The sequence below is a fragment of the Mastigoproctus giganteus genome, chromosome 5, assembly GCF_048544385.1.
Source record: "Mastigoproctus giganteus isolate SK-2022 chromosome 5, ASM4854438v1, whole genome shotgun sequence".
In the NCBI taxonomy this organism is placed as follows: Eukaryota; Metazoa; Arthropoda; class Arachnida; order Uropygi; family Thelyphonidae; genus Mastigoproctus; species Mastigoproctus giganteus.
The window spans coordinates 183123255-183147383 of NC_143579.1; the positions used below are offsets into that span (position 1 = coordinate 183123255).

Here is a 24129-nt window from a genome sequence, read left to right on the forward strand (position 1 = left end):
AGACTGCTTGATATTTTTTTTACAGCATTTGCATAGGTAATATTTTGGTTTATAGTTGGCGCAACTAGTTTTCTCGCTTCTTGGTAACTGACTTTGTTCTCAACCTTGTATTTTACTATTTTTTTCTCGGTTTTCCGCTTTTCACGTGTCTTGTAATATGCAGGATGGTCACCTTTGCAATTTGGACAGGTCATTTTTGTAACTGTGCAGTCATTTTGTATGTGGTCTGAGGATCCACAGTTGGGGCAGACAGGAATTCCTGTACATATAGTTTGAGAATGGCCATACTTCTGGCATTTATATCATCTTAAAAAGTTGGGAATGTAGGGGCGGATGCGACAAAATAAATAACCTACTTTTACAGTGGAGGGTAAGTTATTGAATGTAAGAATAATATTTCTGGTAGGTGCCAGTTGATTATCTTTTTTAATCATTATTCCTTTTGCTTCTATTACATTCTGTCTCTGCAGTTCTTGGGTTATTTCCTCCTCAGTGACATTTAATAAATCCCAACTAGATATGACACCCTTAGATGAATTTAGGGTTACATGAGGAGATATTTTTACAGGAATGCCAGCAAAGCTTGTTAGTTGTAAAAGCTTTTCAGAATGTCTTTGATTCATGGTTTCTATATGTAAGTCTCCTGATTGCAGTCTCTTCACCATCTTGGGAGATCCTGCAATACCTTCCAGATGTTTCTGTATAACAAATGGAGACTATTTACTCATAGGCTGGTTATTAAGAGAGTGGAAGATTAAGAAAGTTGGGCAGGGTTGCTCCATGAGATCAGTCTTCTGTCTCTTAGGGTTGTCATTTTCGGTGTCAACATGGTCTGTATTTGCCATGTTTGCTCCTTTTCGCCCTTGGCAAGAGGACTTATCTGCCAAGGTTTCCGGCCCCACCATGGGAAGGCAGGAGCAGTGCCGCAAGGAGGCCAAGCAGATAGAAAAGTTAGTTGATTAGTAAATAAATAAATATATGTAATAAAGAAGAAAGGTGAATTTCCGCTTTTTGTTCTTACTTGAGGCTTTTCAAGTGTAGAACGGGTTTATAAGTGAACTGCTAATAGTAAACAATACAACTTCAAAAGAACTTATCACTCTTTATTTCGCAATAGAACACTTGACCTCGAATTTGCTTGGCACCCAGGGTCTGTAGGTTGTTGTGAAGTGTCTGCAGCAAGATAAAGACTCACGTAAAAGGCACTATGACTCAAGAAATTTTTAATAGCTCTTGGTTGAACATGAAAAAGTATGAATAATGATTAGTTTTTAACATTTGAATTTGATGTGTTCTGGAAGTCTGTGATACAAATAGCACACTCACACCAAAGCAGAAAACTATCTCTGTGACATTACTGAAATGCTGATGAAGAAATGAAGAAAACTTCAAGCTGTTTGTTTGTTTGTTATTTGGTTTTTAGGAGCATTAGCAACTAAGGCCATATTGCTCCGGAAATATGCGGTGGTCATTCCCTTGACCTTTCCGCATCCTCTGTATTTGGTGATGACGGGCTCGAACCCCAGTCTAATCAAGAAGTGTGTGCTATGCACTGCTGCTTCTTCCCACCTGGCTACGGAGGCGCCAAAACTTCAATCCAAGTATCCCATCCAGACAGAACCGGCAAGGGTAATATACAACATTAGGCAGAGAATTTTTATATTGGTCCATATATAGATGAAACAGCTAAGGTAAAGAAAGCCAACAAGAGAACCACGGGAAACTTTTACCAGTCAAAAGCATTTCCCAGTACCGCAGCTTCTCCCTGCATTCTCGGTAAACAGATGGTGCATGTTATTGGTAGTGGCAGTAGAAGTTGATAACAATGTATTGATTAGTTTTTTCTTATTATTAAAAGCAGATTATTGGAGTTCATGAGTGGGCTGAAATTTACTTACGGGTATATCCTCCACAGACTGCCTCAGTCTTATGGTGTTTATCCTCCTTACCTGCTGTTTTAACCCAATAAGAAAACTACTTCTACAGATGGTGCATGTTATCAGTAGTTGCAGTAGAAGTCGTTTTCATATTGGGTTAAAACAGCGGGAAGGGGAGATAAACACCATAAGACTAAGGCAGTCTGGAAGGTACCCATAAGTAAATTTCAGCTGCGAAGGCATTACACACACACACACACACACACACACACACACACACACACACACACACACACACACACACACACACCATCTGTTTATCGAGAATCAGGGAGAAGCTGCGGTACTGGGAAACACATTTGACAGCTAAAAGTTTTCCGTGGTTCTTGTGTTGGCTTTCTTTACCTTCACCGATGAAACTTCAGGGACACTTTTTAACAGATGAAATTCAATTATTCACAGAATAACGGTAAATAATTATCTTCTCTGTAATGCATTTTAGGCCAAGTGCCAAAAAAGTTGAGTCAGGTTTTGATAAAACAAGTTTTTCCACCTTCCCCATGTATGGAACAGCATTGATTACTACAAGCACTTTTTGATTATAATAATTTGAGAGAATTGATCAAAAAATGTTTTGTAGTTGAAGGAGGCTCACAGTGTTTAAGGATAGGTAACAGTATAGAACGGGGTGGTGAACCTTTTTTTAAGGGTGTGTGCCAAAATTAGCAAAATATTTTAAAAAACTACCCTTGTGTGCCCCTCAGAATTTTTCTTGCCCTTGAAAAGGCAAGAAATTCATGAGATTTAATCACACAATTTTGTCAGTACGCCTCACCACTCCAACTTCAAACAAATCACTGCATGAATACAGCTATTTATTGAATGGTGTGACGTCACTACATGCCTGACAGAGAGAACGGGAGTGTACAGGTCACGACTCAAAGTGGATTCCTGGAGTGATGTTGTTTCGAAGTTTGAAATTTTTTTGAGATGCTCTGAATTCCACGTGCTCAAAAAATTTATATGCATGCCACTTTGGGTACGCGTGCAATCGGTTTGAAACCTCTAGTATAGAAATTGTTCTGTTTACAGATAATGCAGAAGAACATGCTTTAGGGGAAAAATCTTGGGGATGGAAATGTAAATACCTAATTCCATCCTACCCCTTAGATCTATCCATGATTGTAACATGTGTCACTCACATGCATATAAAATTGTTAGTTATGTCTTTGCAAACAGATTGCAATGTTGAGTTAGAAACCAAACATATAAGTTTTGTGTAAGGTGGAGTCCATCAGGAACTGTGATTAGTAATTTCCATTCATTCATGAAGTATTTCTTCAGGAATGAATGGAAAGATAGTTTTTTTCAAAAGTACATTGCTACTGAAAGATCTATTATTTCAGATTAAATCTACCTCTTCTAAATATTTTGTTTTTGTCGATCTATATAGAATCGTATGAAAACATAATATTTAGAAGAGGTAGGTTTTATTTAAGTCAACAGAAATTGAAACATTTTACCTTTATTCTATTTCACAACCTTAAGAGTTGAAGTGTTTGTAGTGACTCAGACTGAATTTGTTAACATAATTCGCCTTTTTTGAACAAACTTGGCAAAATATTACTTTTCTGTCTGTTGTAACTGTTTCCTTTCTTGTCACTGTTTCCTTTGCTTTAAAAAAAGCAGATCAAGTACTCTTTTCTTACTCCAGGCATGACAATAATCAAAAAGGGTAAAATATTTTGCCAAACTATTCAACACTCCGAACAAGTTGGTGTTTTTGTTCTGGAAGAAATTTGGCATCTGTATGAAGAATTAATATTAATAAATATTAGAATTAATAAATGACTTGTCCTTTTAGTAGATGAAGTTTGCAGAATTTTCTAGGTTTCTTCCCCTTGAGATTTGGTATTGAAATGGCTAAATAGGACTGCAGGTGGCATCAACCACCTGAAGATGTTTTGCTTATACAAATAGATGTAGTTTCATGTAGACATCTTATCATGGTGAATAACATCCTTCTGATCACTCAGCTCATAATGGGCCAGACCTATATTCCCATATAGGTCTGGGAATACTGCTCCAATAAGATGGTACTGCTCTTATTGGAGCAGTACCACATTTTTACCTTTCTGCAATCAAATCTTACTTTAAATTCATGGTGCACTGTAACCAAACTGCCAGTTTCTGATAAAACCCCTTTTCACACAAATTATGAGTCTGGCTTACAGAATTTTCTTGCTAGGGTGTGCCACTAACTAGACAAAAGGGGGGTGGGGGGAACTCCCACGTCTTACATGTTTAATGACACTAAAGTCACCAATACCAGCCCATTACATCAAAAAAATAAGCATTCAAAACTGTTGTTTTTTTTTTAATTGAGTCTAAAAAAATTGTATTAATATTGTACTAGGGGGGGGTCTTCACCCCCTGCTTGCTAACCCCGCACACGCATTTTCAACGTAAAATGTAGAGGTATGACGAGTAAGTCAAATCTTTTCTATGTAAAAGATACACCTGTCGAAATGCACTGATGTTCTTTCCCCCCCCTTTTTACTCCCATCTTTCAGCTATCTCCCTCACTCGTGCTTTTTTTTTTGTTCTCCATCAGGAAGCTCAGGCAACCCCTGATGGAGAGCAGCCAGAGTACTGTGGACAACCCGGCTCACCACACCTCTTCTCTGGTGGTGGCAGGTAACTTGGGGCCCCTAGTCTCACTAGGGGCCCTGCTGCCAAGAAGCCAACACTAAACTATACATGCAACACACAACACTTTTCTGGTTTTTACAGAGGTTCTGTATCCATCACAAGAGTACTGATGACACAGATGTGGGAAACCACAGGTGGTGCCTTACCCAAACACTATGATCGATATCTAATCAGGAAATGATCTATGTAATTATTTATCTGTGCATTTGTAGGGACATAATTGCCCTGCCCTGCCCACTTGTACCATGTGACCCACGTCCCTCTTCTCCCAATGGCTAACCCAACCCCCGCCACGCGGAATTCTCAAGGTGGAATAAATATCACTATGTAATTATTTACATAGGTCACTTAGGAAAAGGCCTTTTGCTTCTGGTTCCATGATGCATGAGGAATATTGTTGCATCCGAAAGAAAAGGACTAAAATATTTACAAATTATACAAATAATATTGGGTCCCTTCTTCAGTTGGCACTGCAATGGAACATCAAATGATGCCATGCGTGGTCATGTATTACAGAGCAAAGCACATGCACGAGGTTGGAGAATGTTATAGAGGCAGTTGTCTTTCAATGGAAGACAACAATGTAATTATTTACCTGCACATTTGTAGTGACGTAATTGCCCTGCCCTCTTCTCACGGCTCGAATAAATATCACTAGGAGAAAAACTTTTTTAATGTATAGAGGGATAGTTTTTTTAATGTTTAGTATAGAGGGATAGTTCTGAATTAATTACTCAGATAATACCCATATTGTATATTAATACACCTTTAAGCCTTATATACAGGGTGATTCAGTACCAGTGCGACAAACTTGTAGGAGGTGTAGGGGGCACAAAGAAGAATCAGAATCACATAGCATTGCAGGGTCCGAAATGTCTTCGTCATGTTGAACGTTGAACGGGAGGTCGCGTGAACAGTGATCCCGCTGGAAGTCAGCATTTGCGAACCGGTTCTCGAGGTAGTAGGATGGACGAGTATTCAAACGTTGAACTGGCCGACATGCACCTCGCGTATGGAGCTGTGGACTGTAACGGGCGCGCCGCTCTGCGCGTGAACCAGGAACGTTTTCCGCACAGGCGTGCTCCTCATCATACGATTTTCACACGTGTGCACAGAAGGTTACATGAGACTGGTTGTTTCACGAGAGATACCATGAATCGAGAGCAAACGACGAGGACGCCAGACAATAAGGAGAATGTCCTACGTCTTGCCGAAGGCAATCCGAGTAAGAGTACTCGAGCGATAGGCCAACGATTGGGTATTTCCCAATCCACTGTATGGAGGATACTGTCAACAAACCAAAAGAGTTCATACCATCTGCAACACGTCCAATCATTGGAGCCTGTGGATTATCCACTCCGGAGGACTTTTGCTACTTGGTTTCTTCAACAGAAACGGTTCGCAAATGCTGATTTCCAGCGGGATCGCTGTTCACGCGACCTCCCGTTCAACGTCCTCTACTGCATGATGAAGGCATTTCGGACCCTGCAATGCTATGTGATTCCGATTCGTCTTTGTGCCCCCTACACCTCCTGCAAGTTCGTCGCACTGGTAGTGAATCACCCTGTATATTACTGTAAAAGCTCAAAATCTGATAAATCCTAGAATTTACCAATTTGTATTGGCAAAAGCCTGAAATTCAGACCTTTTACCAAAGTGCGTTAGTAAAAGTTCAAAATAGACACATTTAACTTTATTTTTTGCTATTATTGACATATTATATATATCTGATATATTAAATTCTAGTATTTAATTGTTTGCATCGGCAAAAGCCTGTTTGATAATCACATTTGCAAATTCTTGTCCATTATAACTGAAGTACTGTGTATTAGGCACTTTGAATACAGTGAATATGATAACAAACAACTTTGCAGGAGCGATCTCTCCTTATTTAATAATCAAAAACTGAATGAAGTAGAAAATTATTATTGTTTCCCATTATGTTCCTCCCGATTATCACTTTTCCAATTTTTAAAGGTCACAGGGAGGTATATTCGAAATATAACAAATATATTGTCCAGAAAACCTTGCAAGAAGAGTACATATATCCATCCTTTGTATTTATTTAAAAAAATAAAGTTCTTCTTGCATTTTGGCCTCCCTTCTCACATTACCTCAAAAAAGGCATAGAGAGGGATATTCACTACATTCCAATATAGTGAATATGTTACTCAGACAATCTTGCAGGATAGCAGATATATTCTGCAGATATCCCACTCCCCAGAAGAAAAATCCCTCCCTATCAGAAAAATGAATGAAGTAAAAAAATTTTTTTTTTTACTGCTTGATTATTGCTTTTCCAATTTTTAAACAAGAGCATAGGAGGAATATCTACTATTCCTGCAAGGTTGTTTGGGTAACATAGTCACCATATTCAGAATATAGAAAATATCCTTCCCTTACTTAAAAATCAGAAAAGAGATAATTGGACAGTGTGAAAAGGGAAGCAATGAGTTTGCTCAAGGAGAAAGATGTTGTTATCCCTCTTTACAAGGCAGTGGTTAAACTGCATTTGGAATACTGTATTCAGGACTGGAGACCACAAAAAAAAAGACAGAACTGTTGGAGAATGTTCAGAGAAGGATAACCAGATTGGTGACAAGAACAAAGTTGATGCACATATGAAGAATGGCTTAGACCAGTAGTTCCCACTGGTGTTCCGCGACCCTTTTCAAGTATGCCACGAGATTAGGAAAAAATCCAATTGTTTTCAATGACAATCACTATTTTGGTGTGTGCCATAAATATTCATCTTTTAACTTAAAGTGTGACTTGAGTGACAAAAGATTGGGAACCACTGGCTTAGACAGTATGGACTGCAAAGTTTGACAACCAGACAGATAAGATGGGGAAGATCTACTTGAGGCACTGAAGGGATCAAGTAAAATGAACAAGGAAGGTTTGCTCTCTCTCTCGTGAGTGAAACATGAACAGAGAGCACAAATATAAAATCTTAAGGATTAAGCAATGGTTGGATCTCAAAGTTCACCTATGGGCAGCAGGTTGTTGAACACTGGAATAAGCTGCTACCCAACATGGTGGTGGCAATAAGTCTGACTAAGTTTAAAGCATAACTGGATGATTACCTTATGGGGATGGGAATAGTATTCATTGAAAAAAGTTTGCTTCCTTAAATCATTCAGCCTTACTAACGTTTCTGATTTTTAAACAAGGGGAATAGGGGGGGGGTGTATCTGCAATCCCTGCATAGTCTGGGAAACATTCACTATATTTTGAATATGGTGAATATGTAACACAAACAACGTTGTGGGATGGCAGCTATATCTTCCCTATGCTCTTGTTTAGAAATTAGAAAATATGAACGAACCAGGAAATTATCACAACTTCCCTTTTCCAATATTGTTATCAATCAATTTGAGGATGTGGTATCCAAATAAATCAGCCTAAGAGGAGCTGTGAGGCATGTCTGTCTAGAGGACATAGTTCCAAATATGCAACTGTACACAAAAAAGGTATTAAATTATTATTTATGGTTTCTAAAGTTGCAAAGACAACTTTCCTAAAAAAAAATAACTTTACTTATTTTGAACTGTTGGTTTTTAAAAATCACCATCATCCTTTTACCAAAGCAAACATGCAGTATCAGAGCAACAAAAGTTAGAAATAAAGTGGAAATAAATTTTGATTTTTATGGTGCCTGAGCAACTAAGGTCATGATGTGCCAAGTCCAGGATATTTTGGACTTGAACAAAAACACAATTGACAAATTCTAGATCTGACAAGTTTAAAGTAGAACTGGATGATTCAACTGGGGGTTGAATACTGGTTTCTGAGCTTTTATATTAACATATACATTTATAATTCAATTATCAAGCCCCTCAACGTGGGCACCTGTACGTGGTGAGGGGACCTCCCAGTGATGCTGCTGGTTTTCCAGATTAGCATCACTGGGATCCAACGCCCATACCTTGGTTCCAGGGTTACACCATTGGAATCCGGCGTGTGCAGCCGTGCGCCGCGACCCGTGGAAGCGGAAAGGGGGATCCTGGTGGTTGAGGGGCCCAGCCTTAATACACCACTTTGGCCCCTGCTTCGACGAGACGGGTGGTCCCGGACCGGCTCGACTGGGATCAATCGGCGGGTGGTTTTATACTGCTAGGGTCAACTGCGTTCCAATAAGTCTCCCTCCCTATGGTCCTGGGACGGGATAAAGACTTATTGGTAACGTGGGTATGGTGTTCTAAGCGAACTCGGCGTCCCATTCGTGTACGCAGTACCTGCTAGTTCACGAGTGGGCGCCCCCTCGTAGGGCTCCGTGGTGGGTGAGGTACTTAGGCATCAGACATTTTCTCTTTACTCCTATGAGTAATTTAAATCCCCTCTCTTCTGGGGCCCCAACAAGGCCCCTACCTAATCGAGATCATGACGCAGATAATACCTCTGCAAAAAGAGCCAGAACTGAGGAAACACCACCACCATCGGTGACACCGCTTTTCCTCATTCTCCATTCAACCGGAGAGCAGTCCACTGGAAAGATGTCACCCTTCTTCATCCAGAAAGGACTAGAAGGGTTGGCAGGGTCACCAAAATCTGTAAAAAGACTGCGTTCTGGCGACCTTTTGGTCGAAGCTTCTACCACCAAGCAAGCGGAAAAAATCATAAAGTCTACTTCCATAGGGGGAATACCTATCATCGTAACCCCTCATAAAACTCTAAATTCTTCACATGGTGTCATATCAGAGTGGGACCTTCTTCATGTTTCTGAAGAAGAGATCTGCTCTGAATTAAAAGAACAAGGAGTGACAGCTGTCAAAAGAATATCAATGAGAAAGGATGGGAATCTCGTCCCTACCCGAGTTCTCATCCTAACGTTTAATACCCCACGGCCTCCAAGTTCCATCAAGGCAGGCTATCTAAACTGCCCAGTGAGGATTTATATCCCAAACCCACTGCGGTGCTTTAGATGCCAAAAATACGGCCACTCACAAACATCTTGTCGTGGTAATCCTGCCTGTGCTCGATGTGGTGTTAAAGACCACGAGAGCAAGGAATGCTCAGCTCCAAAACCTATCTGTGTCAATTGCCAAGAAGAGCATCCCGCCTACTCTAGAGCATGCCAGCGGTGGAAGGATGAAAAAGAGATCCAAAAGTTAAAAACAGAGCTGAATATCTCCTACCCGGAGGCCAGAAAACGTATCCAACCAATAAATAGTGGGAAACCTTCGTATGCCCAGAAGGTTTCTGCTAAGTGCACTATCGGTACACAAACTGAGATGACTATACCACCAAAAGAGTCATTCACCCCGATTGCACGCTATTTATTGAGCTCGCAAAAGCCCACCAAAAAAACACAATCAGTTGCCACTCCTATATCCGTACCTCCTAATGCTCCACCACTACCAAAACCAAGTGGTAAAAAAGAGCAAAAACGTTCGGAAGAGTCACCCGTAATACCAGAAACAATGGAAGTAGAGAACAAGGTGGTACAGGATGAATCAGTCTTGGAACTCTTTGCGGAGGAAGAAATGGACACGGGACAGCGTCCATTCTTCCCCAAAAAAGATAAAGCCAAGACTGATAAAAGTAAGCCCTCAGCACCTCGGAAGCCGCCTGATGGACCCACCAAGCCAAAATAATGGCTAAATTCCTACAATGGAATTGTCGTGGATTCCGGCGAAATACTGATGACATCAAGGCCCTCCTGCAAAAGCACGAGCCAGTTTGCTTTTGCTTGCAGGAGACTTATCTAAAGGCAAATGATGATCCCACCATGCATAACATCACAATCTTTCGTAAGGATAGAATTGCGGATGGTCCTGCTCATGGAGGAGTGGCTATCCTTGTGGGTAATCAGACCCCAGTTCAGCCCTTGCTAATTACAACCAGCATAGAGGCTGTTGCAATTCGCCTTACAGTGGGATTTTTATTAACAATCTGCTCTATTTGTTTGCCACCTGGGACTGACATCTCCCAGGAAGACCTTGATGATCTTTTAACGCAGTTGCCTCCCCCTTTCTTACTTCTCGGGGATTTTAATGGACATAACACCCTGTGGGGTAGTGCTAACATTAATGGAAGGGGACGAGTCATAGAGCGTATGCTCAATGACAATGACCTTTCCCTTCTAAATATTGGAACAAACACCTTCTTCCACATGCCTACCCGTACCTTCTCTGCCATTGATCTTTCTATCTGCTCCCCTTCTCTACTCCATTCACTCACTTGGGAAGTGGAGGAGAATCCATATGGAAGTGATCACTTCCCTGTGATAACCTTATTACACAGTGGGAGACCTTGTCTTCCCTTCAGGTTACCACGGTGGAAGATTGATCAGGCTGACTGGTCTGCCTTCCAACATCAGGCAAATTTTGATCCCAGCACCGTCAGTCAGGAGCCGATCAATGATGCAGTAAAGTACATCACAGAAATCATCGTCCAAGCAGCTGCGAACGCTGTTCCAAAAACATCTGCCCGGTTTCCACCATTTCCCAAACCTTGGTGGAATTCACAATGCACAGCAGCAAAAAAGGCTCAAAACAAAGCGTGGGGGATATTCCGCCGATATCCAACCACGACCAACCTTATAGCCTTTAAACGTGCACGAGCCAAAGCACGCTATATCCGCCGTCAGAGTCAAAAGGAATCATGGATCCATTTTACATCATCCATTAACCAGTCTACCAACTCTAAGGTAGTCTGGGATAAAATCCGGAAAATGAAGGGAAAACATACATCCCACCCTTCAACAATCCTAGATTATAATGGATGCACTATTGCAGATCCAACTGCAATAGCCAACTCTCTTGGGGAAACATTCTCTAACATCTCTGCAACATCTTCGTATTCCCCAGAGTTCCTGGTCCTGAAACATAAACTAGAAAAAGAAGCACTTAATTTTAAGACTAAGAGCATCTATCCCTACAACGGGACATTTACTATGCAGGAACTGAAAAGAGCCCTCGCTCTTTCCAGAGCAAGTGCTGTTGGACCAGATGGCATCCATTATGAAATGATTAAGCATCTTTCACCAAAATCTATGGATTATCTGCTCCTTCTGTATAACAGAATCTTTATTGAAGGGCAGTTTCTGGATTCCTGGCGCAAGGCAACCGTTCTTGCCTTTGCTAAGCCAGGAAAGGATCCGAAATTCACTACCAATTATCGTCCTATTGCTCTAACTAGCTGTCTGTGCAAAATCCTGGAGAGAATGGTTAATTCTCGTTTAATGTGGTACTTAGAATCAAATGACCTTCTCTCCAACATTCAGTGTGGCTTCCGAAAGAACCGGTCCGCTTTGGACCATCTTATTAGACTGGAAACATCCATCCGGGATGCTTTCCTAAAACGCGAACACTTGGTGTCGGTGTTCTTTGATATGGAGAAAGCGTATGACACAACTTGGAGATTTGGCATCTTAAAAGACCTGCATAGCCTTGGTCTTAGGGGGCAACTCCCCTTTTTTATTAAAAACTTTTTAGCCAATCGATCTTTCCAAGTTCGTGTGGGATCCTCACTCTCTCGTCCCTTCAGCCAAGAGGAGGGAGTACCACAAGGATCAGTATTAAGTGTCACGCTTTTTGCCATCAAAGTAAATTCCATCACAGAACAACTTCCTCCAACTGTAAACAGTGCCCTCTATGTTGATGACTTTAGCATATTTTGTCAGTCATGCAACATGAGGGTTATCGAAAGACAACTGCAGAAAGCCATTGATCGCCTTAATTCCTGGGCACTTGCTAATGGCTTCAGGTTCTCGCCGGAGAAGACCGTTTGCGTACACTTTTGTCGCAAGCGTAATCTTCATCCTGAACCTGAATTAAGTCTCAGACAAAATGCTATTCCAGTAGCAGCGAACACCAAATTCTTGGGACTCATAATCGATAAAAAACTGACCTTTCTGGATCATATCCGTCAACTCCGCACAAAGTGCACAAGAGGCCTTAATATTCTCCGCTCGCTCTCCGCTACATCTTGGGGTGCAGACCGATGCACCCTTCTACGGCTTTACCGTGCACTTGTGCGATCCAAATTGGATTATGGGTCCCAAGTATATTCCTCAGCCAGAGACAGTGCCCTTCGATGGCTGGACCCTGTCCATCACCAGGCTCTACGTATCGCTACTGGAGCATTTCGAACATCTCCTGTCCAGAGTTTATACGTCGAAGCAAACGAACCGCCGTTATCGCTTAGACGTAAGCAGTTGTCTCTAAAGTACGCTCTAAAACTGAAATCCCTGCCAGACCATCCTACGTGGCCATTCGTTTTTGAGCCACGATGGGAAAATTTGTACAAAGCCCGTAAGACTGCCAATCGTCCTTTTGGTATTCGTCTCCAAGAGCTACTCATAGAACTTAATATCAAGGTAGACAAGGTTGCCCAAACACCGAAGCAACCCCTTCCACCCTGGCATGCTCATGTCCCAGCATGTGACTTGTCCCTTAGAAATTGGGGTAAGTCGGACACTCCATCGTCTGTCTACCTGCAGCTTTATTCAGCACACAGAGCTGAACATTCTGACTTCGCGGCAGTTTACACAGACGGCTCGAAGTCGGAATCATATGTGGGATCTGCTGCTGTCTTTACAGACAGCACTACATCGGAGCAGATTCCGTCTGAATGCAGCATTTTTACTGCAGAGCTGCACGCTATAGAGTTAGCGTTGGATCACATTAGTGAATGCCAATACCAACGGTTCATTTTATATTCCGACTCTCTCAGCGTGTTACAGGCTTTAATAACCGTGAGATGTAATTCTCATCCAGTTCTGTCTAGAATTCAGCAGAAGATTCACTTCCTTCGTGAACGTGAATACGATATCCGCTTCTGCTGGATTCCCAGCCACATTGGGATTAGGGGAAATGATTTGGCTGACACCGCAGCCAAATCAGCAATTCCCAATAATAATCGGTGCCTGTCAGTCCCCTATACAGACTACAGGCAAATAATACAGCATAAGATACACTCCCAATGGCAGGATTTGTGGAATAGACAGACTGGGAATAAATTATATCGAATAAAGCCTGTAATTGAACCGTGGCAGTCTAGTCTGCGCAGGAATCGTAAGGAGGAAGTTGTTCTTGCCCGGACCCGCATAGGACACAGTCATTTAACTCATTTGTTTCTGCTGAGGGCTGATGACCCTCCTATGTGTGAGTCCTGTGGCACAATGTTAACTATCAGACACATTTTAATTGACTGTCCAGATTTTAGTAATATCCGTTTTACCGCTTTTAATCATCTGACTGAGCCGTATACACTCAGTCAGATTTTATCTGACAATGACCATGTGTCTGCTATTTTTAGCTTTTTGAAATCAGTAAACCATTTTACTCATATTTAAAAAATTTACTTCGTTAATGTTACTTGTTTACTGATATTTGTGTTTTACCGTTTATACTTGTTTTTATACTCTGACTTGGTGACCTAATTCGTTAGGCCACTGAAAATTTTACTTTTTATGACAAGGTTTTGGCGCATTATAGCCTTAGTCGCTAATGCGCCAATAAAACCCAAGCAACAACAACAACAACAATTATCAAGTTTGCATAACACTTCCTAACTAGATGAATGTTTATTAGGTTACATATTATACAGAGTGAGTCACAAAAAAGTAGCCTGTCAATGAAACTACAATACGATGCATACACAAGTGGGTAAATGTATAGTATATTACCTGCCATTAAAGAAGATGTTGAAAATGTTGTTGTTATTTGGTTTTTAGGAGCATTAGCAACTAAGGCCATATTGCTCCGGGGATATGCGGTGGTCATTCCCTGACCTTACTGCATCCTCCGTATTTGGTGGCTCACAGGCTCAAACCCCGGTCTAATCAAGAAGCATATGCTACGCACTGCTGCTCCTGCCCACCTGGCTATGGAGGCACAAAACGGTGATGAGCCCATGTCAGCATGTTTTCGCAAACTCTCACTGTACCATCAATGCGGTGGAGATGGGAGAAATCCCAGGTGCCGTCCGACACGAACATACCTTATGTACCATCAATGCGGAGATGGGAGAAATTCCAGGTGCTGTCTGACACAAACATACCTTATGTACCATCAATGCCCGCGATAGCAGTACGAATGTTCTCCTGTAATTCCTGAAGAGTGTGCAGGTTGGTCTCATAAACTTTCTCCTTCAGGTAGCCCCAAAGGTAAAAATCACATATGGACATGTCTGTGTAACGTGGCGCTATAAATCTTTGCTGACAGTTCTTCCGTCTGGAAAGGCTTCATGAATTCGGGCCAGCGCTCTGTGGACATATGGCAAGTGGCCTCATTTTGTTGAAATGTGTACCACTCCTGCTCTTCAGGGGTTAATTGTACATAAAAGCTTTCAAATATTACAAGGTACATGTCTGCGTTAACAGTTGTCTCAAACAAGATCAGCCCTATGATCCTCCGTCCTGATATGATACACCATACTCCAATTTTTACGTCATGAAGCAGTCCTTCGTGGAGTTGGTGTGGATTTTCAGTTGCCCAGTACCTTGTGTTTTGAGAATTGCTGTTTCCGAATAAATGAAATCAGGCTTTATCTGACATAAAATATTGAGTTGGACCGAATGTCCCATCAACGATGCTGTTGAGAAGCCACCTGCAATAATTTACACGTTTCACTTTATCTGTCTCTTTTAATTCTTGCACACACATTATGCGAAACAGCTTCAAATTTAGAGAGTGCAGTACACGTACACATTGTCTGACTTACACTGACTTGCTGGGCTAATTTCTGGGTACTCTTCCTGGGGCTTAATTTCATCCTCTCACGAATATCATGCACTACAGCTGGTGTATGAATAGATGGGACTCTGTTTTTTTTTGCATTGAGGACACTTCCTGTTTCACGCCACTTCTTCATCAGTTGCTGTATACAGTGTTTTGCTGGTATCCCGGCAGTGGGAGAACTGTTCCACGGTGTGGATTTTCAGTTGCCCAGTACCTTGTGTTTTGAGAATTGCTGTTTCCGAATAAATGAAATCAGGCTTTATCTGACATAAAATATTGAGTTGGATCGAATGTCCCATCAACGATGCTGTTGAGAAGCCACCTGCAATAATTTACACGTTTCACTTTATCTGTCTCTTTTAATTCTTGCACACACATTATGCGAAACAGCTTCAAATTTAGAGAGTGCAGTACACGTACACATTGTCTGACTTACACTGACTTGCTGGGCTAATTTCTGGGTACTCTTCCTGGGGCTTAATTTCATCCTCTCACGAATATCATGCACTACAGCTGGTGTATGAATAGATGGGACTCTGTTTTTTTTTGCATTGAGGACACTTCCTGTTTCACGCCACTTCTTCATCAGTTGCTGTATACAGTGTTTTGCTGGTATCCCGGCAGTGGGAGAACTGTTCCGCAAACATTCTTCTTGTTTCCATAAATGAACCTGTACGCACGTATGCCTTTGCAACTCTTTCTGGAACTGAATAAGGCATGATGCGAAAAACCCTTCCAAACACAAACACACACAATTGTACATGAGACACAAACTGGATTACGAGATTGACTTTGAGGGGTGACGCATGCTACTAATCTATGAGGGAAAGATTTCTTTGTGCAGGTGGCTAGTCATGTGTTGATTGGCTGCTGGTTCTTCCAAGCGGGGAGTGGCAGGCTACTTTTTCGTGACTGTATATGTGCCATGACATGATTACCACACAACTGCAGCTGTGGGTAGGGAAATGATTCCATTTCCTTTCATGGCCATCTCCCATCATATTGATGTTTAATCCTAATATGAGTCTTGTGTCTGTGTGCATGAGCTGATTTGCACGTTGTATGGGCAGAAACGTTATTGAATAACACATGGACTAAACCTCTATTCCTTCTGCCTGAGATCAACTAACTGCAGCCATAATTAAAGAGGCCTAAAGAATTTCTCCAGTTACAGATAGGAATTGAATCTAGACCTCTCTAAACAAGCAGCAGGCAGCAGTGTATATCATGTCAACTAAACTGGTACAGGACATTATTTATATTACAGAATTTATAATTCCAGTTGCATAACATAACATAAAATGATAATGCAAGGCAAACTTTTCTCTATTATTGATAACTTCATTGAATTTTAATTACACTTCAGCTACAATATATGTTATATGACTATACAATGCCATGCTTATTTCATTTTACTTCTGATAAATTTTTTTATTCGCCACAGGAGGGCTAGTAATAATATCTGGAACAGTGGGATTTAAGCTTTTTGTAAAAGTTTCACTTATTCATGTTAACTTCAAATTTTATTTTCAATGCCAATCTAGTGTGAGTCACTGACAAATACATTACCTTGCATGAGTTATAAATATTATATATCTAAAAAGATTTGAAAGAAAGAAAGAGAGAATTACACTGGTCGGCATCAATTTCCTCCCTGAAATAATTTCAACAGGTTCTCGCAGAAAATATGTTCAAAAAATATATGCTTAAAAAGTTCTCATCACCCTCAGTTTCAAATATTGTAGGTTAATGACTGAAAACCAAGACCTGTAGTTGGTTTAATCATCTTTTCCATCTATTTTATCTATTTATTTATTTATTTTTTAATTTTCTTTTCTACAACATTCAGGAATGTTCCAGAAAATTCTAGAATATTGTTACTTGTGGAAGAAATGTCAGGATGTTTCGGGGTGGTTCTATCCTAGAACCTTCCAGAAATGTTGATGGTGTTCTCTATAAACATTGTTAGCTTTCCTAGAAACTTTTTTACCGGTATATATATGAGTATGTTCTGCACAGAGCAAGCGTTTTTGTATTTCAAAAAAATTTACATATTAGAGAGTGAGTGGTGAACAAAATTAACAAGTGTTTTAGTGAATTACCATTTGTAAACAAGTGTTGTATGCATTAGTGTAAATTGTGAACTGTGTTTAAATTTGAAATAAAAATCAACAATTTCTTAATTTTGTTCTTGTGTGCATACCTCAACCATACATGAAATATATTGCATTCTTTCCGAAATAGGCCTGATAGCTTTTACTACATTTGTGGAGAAATGGTATTAAAATCACAGTGGAAGCAACTGTCAAAACTTGTGAGAAAAGCCTATGAATCCTATTTTGGATTCGGAGATCAAGATAAAGTATGGGCTCCAAAATTTTCCTGTGGCTCAAGTTCATGGACATTAACACACTAACTTAGAGGTAGTCATAAATCAATGCCTTTTGTTGTTCCAGTAATATGGTGGGAACCTTAAGACCACATAAATGAATGTTACTTTTGCATCACCAATATTTCTGATTTTTCTGGGAAATCCAAGAATAAAGTAGCATACCCCAACATTTTGCTCTAAGGGCGGTTTCTCACAATATAATGCCAGTGCCAAAACCACCAGAAACTTATGGATTTGATTCTGTTTCAAGAACAGAAAAGGAGTCTCCAGAATATGCAGAACCCAGAATGAGTACAGATCCAGACTTTTCAACTCTTGAAACTGCAAGGTTGCATCTAATCACTCAGGCAGAATTGAATAATTTGGTCAGAGGTTTGCACCTCTCCATAACCAAGGCTCAATTACTATGATACACAGCCTCAGCAGTGGAATCTTCTTGAAAAGGGTGTTAAGGTGTCTTTTTATAGGAAGAGGAAATCGAACATACCCTATTAACGCCATGTATGATGCTTTGGTTTATTGTAACAATGTCCAGGAACTAATGAAAGAGTTACATCCCAGAGCAGTGGAGGCTTTTCACTGATTCATCCAAGGTCAGTTTGAAAGCAGTTTTACTCCATAATGGAAATAAGTATCCATCTACACCATTGGTCCATGCAGTTCACATGAAGGAAGCATACAAGAACTACAGGTTCTTTTACAAAAAATATGCTATCAAGAATACAAATGGAATATCTGTGCCAACCTAAAAGTGGTAGCTTTGCAGACCAGGTTGCAATGTGGATACATTAAATACTGTTGCTTTTTATGCAAATGAGACAGCTGAGCAAATGATTGCTACAGGGTAAAAAAAATGGCCAGACCATTCAGAAACTGTACCAGGCCAGAAAAATGTAGCACATCCTCCTTTTGTGGATAAGTCAAAAATCTATTTACCTACATTGCACATCAAGCTAGGTTTGATAAAAATATTTGTGAAAGCAATGGACAGAAAAGGAGAAGGATTTTCCTGTTTGAGGCCAAAGTTTCCTCGAATTAGCAAGGCCAAGATAAAAGAGGAAATTTTTGTGGGTTGTCAAATCCCACTGCTATTCCAAGATGAGGAATTCATTAAAAAATAAAATGCTACAGAAATAAGAACCTGGAAGGCAAAGACCTTACCATAATTTATTATCCAGTTATTTAAGATAGCAAGTAATAACCAGCATAATCAGGTGATTGCATCTGATCTTACTTGTGTAGGCGTTATGAATTAGGGAATGCTGTTGTTCTTTTGGAGTTCTTTGATGCATACTACTCTGGTCATAGTGCAAGTTCATATGTTATCACGTCATCTTTTTCATGTGCATTAGGTGTGTATAAATATGTTTTTGTAGGTCAGTTTTTTTGTTGCATCTGTGCTGTTAAATTCCAGGATAATTCTTGGGGGGGGGGGCCTATTCCTGAGATCAATTAAGTACTACAACCTCAAATGAAAAGGACTTGAACAATTCATTCAGCCTTTAAAGGGATTCAAAATATTGACTATACTATCTAAATAACTTTTAGAACTTTTTCTTCTGATTTGACAGAAGTTTGACCATTTCCAAAAAGTAACAATCCAATTCTGCCTCAAATCTTGTCAGACTCTCTGCCTCAATTATCTGATCAAAAGACAAAATGTCACAAACTTCAATAAATCATCTGTTTTCCTATGAAGGATATAACAATAGCTCAATGGCTAATCAAATTGATAATATCTACTATATCTACAAATATATTTATTTGTTCATTATTGCATAACAAATAAATGTCAAATTGTATTCATAGCATTATAAAAATTATTTAAAATTTTGGAAGCAAAACCATGAGTGTTCCAACTAGTATAGATTTTTTTTTTTTTTTTATAAGAGCCCAAAAAGCATTATAAAGAACAAAAATCTTTATACACATTAATGTTTATAAAGGGTTTTGTTCTGTATATTTGTTTTCTAACTAATAATTTTTATCAGTGTACCATTATGACAAGCATATCTTGAACAATATTTGTATTCACTTTAAAAACTATGGACACATTTGATTTACTCATCTCTGTTGCCTGAGGACGCCGATCAACTACCATCATCCCTCTCGTATACTGGCCACTGAGTTCGATATGAACTGGATATGTGAAACTACTTATAACAGCTTGTCTGTTGAGAGCAACAGCCATTGCAAGCAAATCGCAGCACACAAATCCTGTCCGACAGATCACTTTTCTTTGTCGAGCAGCATTTTTCTCTGTTAATAAATGCACCACTTTTGCTTTTTCTGTGTCTACTTCCAGCCACCTGTCGTATAATTCCTTGAAAATGGCATAAAAATAAAAAAATTTTCAGATTACTAACCTGCTTATACATTTTAAATTAATTTAAAATCATAATATATCATACAGATGGCACTGTCATTTTCCTAATTTATAAAATAAAACAGATATAAATAAATAAATAAATCTTTATTGTGAGGTACAGAATTGCACACAACACAATATCCCATCATGGCGACAAGCGCCAGGGTTCTCATGCAATACTAAAAATAATTCAATAAATACTGACGACATGCAATTTCGGAACTTTTCCCAACAAAAAATATAAAAATTTAAACTAATGAACATTTCAATTATTACAAAGCTTATACCGATGAAAGATTTTTACTTACTGATAAAATTTGCATTACTTAAAAATAATAGCAATGTACAAGTTTGTGCAATAGCAGCATGTTAGACATAATGGAAAGTCAAATGTGAATTAACCATTTCTTGACTCAACTCGTAGGTCAGTTTTTTGTTGTATATGCTGCAAAACTCAGGATAATTAGGGGAGGGGGTTAAACCCACACCCAGTTATCAACTGAAGGTTAACACAGGAAAGATTCAAGACCTACCCCTGGGCATATCTGGAAAAGTGACCCATGATTTTTATTGTCACCAACCCAAATAACACACAAAAACGGTCACTACTCTGATATCTTACTGCAATGAAAAAGTTGAGAAAGATGAAATTTGACAAAGACAAATAGAATTTGTGGATACTGCTTAGCTTTTAGGAAAGTTGGATCATATGCGGTTGATGTAGAATGGTGAGCAAAAGATTTTGTGAGGATGTTTGCAATATCCTCGTGAAGGGTTATCTCCTGTCCTTTATAGACAATGATTGAGGCAGGAATTGATGGAAACTTTCCAGTAAGGCATCTTATTTTCTGCCAGATTAGTCCTGCATTTGTGTCTTTAGTGACAAATGAACCAAAATGAATCCAGATTCTTTTTTAGCTTTTCACTGGATGTAACAAGCATGGGCTTTAAGTTTTTTGTAGATAATAAGATTGGCAGTGGTTGGATTCTTTCGAAACTGATTCCATGCCTTATTCTTTTCTCTCTTAGCAGTGTTGCATGCTGAATTCCACCAGTAGTTTTTGTGTTTAGATCCTTTATTTGAAGTTTGAGGAATGGTAGTAGCAGCAGCTGCCAACGTTTGTTCTATAATGTGTTTAACGGCGTCATCTATGGAGTGATGCTGGATAATATCATCATCTAGTGTAATGCTGGATGCATATTTATTCCGGTCAGCTTTTGTGAATTTCCATTTAGTTTGACCGCTTACTGGTAAGTTTCTCCTTGTGCAGATCAGTGGCATAGCTACCATGTAGGCAGGCAAAGCAATTCCCTCCAGGCCCTTTAGGAGCCGGCATCTTTTGCTGTCTCCTCTTTTTGCAATTTTCATTAATTTGCCTCTGGACCCTATGGGTACCTATGCTACTGGTGCAGATTATAGGAAAATGGTCACTATTTAATGGGTTGTCTAAAACTATCCAATCGATGTTGGGGAATAATGTAGGTGAGCATATTGACAGCTCTATAGCAGAGGTTGAGCCTGTCCGAAAATGGACATAGGTGTGACAGCCTGTGTTAAGCAGTGTGAGATTATGTTTCACAAGAAAATCCTCTATTATGCATCCCCGGTTGTCCGTCTGTAAAAATTCCCATAACTGGTGATGTGCATTAAAATCACCCAACAAACAGAAAAGAAAGGGTAGTTGTATGATGAAATCATCTAGATCAGTTAGTGAATAGATTGAATCTGATTTGGTGAGATATATATTGATACAAGAGTAAGCATTATTCCAAGAACAAGGCGAACTGCAACTACTTCTAAAGAGGTTTGTAGAGGAATATGTCTGGAAGGGATTTTATTGTCAATCAATATAGCCACACCATGTAAACCATGGGTAGCGATACTGTCATACCTGTATACAGTGTACAATTTTTAACTGAAAGTGTTACTTGCAGAGAAAGATTTGTTTCTTGTAGCCTACTGGATGATGCTGATATATCAAATAATGAATATTGTCGATGTTGCTATGGTGGCCAATACAATTCCATTGAATCAACTGATCCATTATTTAGCCTTTGATGTAGAGAGTGGTTCTTACTGTTTTTTAGAGCCAATCTGTTTATAGCGTTCCAATTTTATTTTATCTTTTCTTGGGAATATGGGTCGTGGAGTATCCATATCTTCCTCAGCATGTATTTCTAAGATGGTTTCATCATTGTTGGTGGTATCACTGATTTCCATATCTGCAGTTAGAGTCTTTTGTGGTTTAGGATTTTGCAGATTCACAGCATCTGAACATGATGGAGCAATAGATGGTGGTACAGTACTAGGATATTATTTGCTTGGTCTTTTACATGTTCCTTAGGGGACTCCTGCAGACTCGCTATAACAGCTCAAGCCCAGTCGGAAATGGATGTAGCTGGTGGTATGGACACTTCAGTTTGAGTTCTTCCGATTTGTATTTTTGTGTTGCAGCTGCATATGTGAGTTTTGGTACAGTGAGTAAAACATGTTTCCTTGCTTCTTGGTAAGTCACTTTGTTTTCTATTTTGTACTTTGATATTTTCTTCCCTGTTTTCCAGGTTTCACAGACTTTGAGTAAGCTAGGTGGTTACCCTTACAGTCTGGACATACTGGTGTTTGTGCTGGGCAGTCTGTCTGTGTGTGTTCCTTGGATCCACAGTTGGGGCACACTGAAATCCCTCTACACACTGAGCATGGCCAAATTTTTGGCACTTGAAGCACCTGAGAGGATTAGGGATATGAGGTCGGATATGGCAGTTCAGATATCCATCCTGAACTGTAGCTGGAAGGGTTGGTGTTGAAAAGGTCCGTATAACACTACGTGTCGGAACCAGTTCACAGTTTTTCTTGATTTTAATTCGCTTTGCCTGTACAACCTTTTGGTCTTGTAGCTCTTGGACTAATTCCTCTTCAGTAACATTTATTAAGTCCCATTCATGCAGCACTCCTTTAGAAGTATTAAGGGTGGCATGTGGAGTTACTGTGACAGGAATATTTGCAAACTTTGACATTCTCAGTAGGACTTCAGCGTGTCTACTATTCATAGTCTCTATAATCTGGTGATCTACTTATGTAGATCACCAGAGCGGAGCCTTTTCACCATTTTAGGTGGTCTGGCAGCATTCTCGAGACATTTCTGGATAAGAAATAGAGAAAGTGCACCTATTGGTTGACTTGTTTGGAAACGTATTGTAAGAAACAGTGGCAATTCCCTTTTGGATCTTTCTGTTCTTTGTCTCTTGGGATGGGAAGTGTCAAAGTCAGTTTGGTCTGTCCTTGAACAAGTTGAGGCATGAACCTCAACAGATGGATAATGGTCTTCGTAATCCACATTAGCTCCTTTTAGCCCTTGGCAGAGAACCTTTTCTGGCAAGGTTACCGGCTCCACCACAGGGAGGCAGGAGCAGTGCCGCTAGAGTGACCAAGTGGTGTAAGATTTGGTTTGTTAGTTTTAGGGAAAGAAAAAAGAAAGGTGTTTTTCCTATCTGTAACTTACTTACAATTCATAAGAATAAGTTAACAATAAATTACTTTAAATGTAAGAAAAACTTTTCAAATTAACAAGAACTGTCGCAGTAAGAAAATGCTCTATAAATAGCTCAAAGAATTGCTCGATCACAATAACGCTTGGCACCCAGGGCCTTTTATTCTTGAGATGGCTGAGGCAAGAAGAGATTTACATAGTCGTTGAAAATGCATATTTACTGAATTAAGAACAGGAATACTTTCAGTGCCACAGTTCACAACAAGCCATGCATATTTTCATGGCCGCATACAGGAATATATCAATTATTATGCTGATATACACATTCCTCCACCAGTAAAGAAGTTATTCAGACTGCAAAATCTTTACTTGTGGCTGTGCACACTAATCACAGCCCCATAACTGGCCCCAAATTATAAATGTAGATAAATATTTATAGATTAAATATACATATGGCTGTATCCAAATCTCTAACTTTATTTTTTTTGCCTATACCAAATCCTGAAAAAATTGTGAAACAGTTAATCAATCCAAACTCAATTTTTAATAGGCTAAGGGGAGAAACTTGCTTCTTGTCCAACCAGTAGTCAAGCATTTCTGGTCT

The 24129-nt window shown here is 39.7% G+C and overlaps 1 protein-coding gene across 2 annotated transcripts in view; it reads right to left on the reverse strand.

Annotated features, from left to right (window-relative positions):
* Window positions 1-19645: 19645 nt before the first annotated feature.
* Window positions 19646-24129, reverse strand: part of LOC150085903 (inosine-uridine preferring nucleoside hydrolase-like) — a 42300-nt gene continuing 37816 nt past the window's right edge. For both annotated transcript variants that reach the window (XM_090373568.1, XM_090373567.1), the window contains exon 5: window positions 19646-19992. In XM_090373568.1, coding sequence (XP_090229694.1) covers window positions 19657-19992 — 336 coding nt within the window. In that variant the 3' untranslated portion in view covers window positions 19646-19656. The remainder of the gene's footprint in view (window positions 19993-24129) is intronic.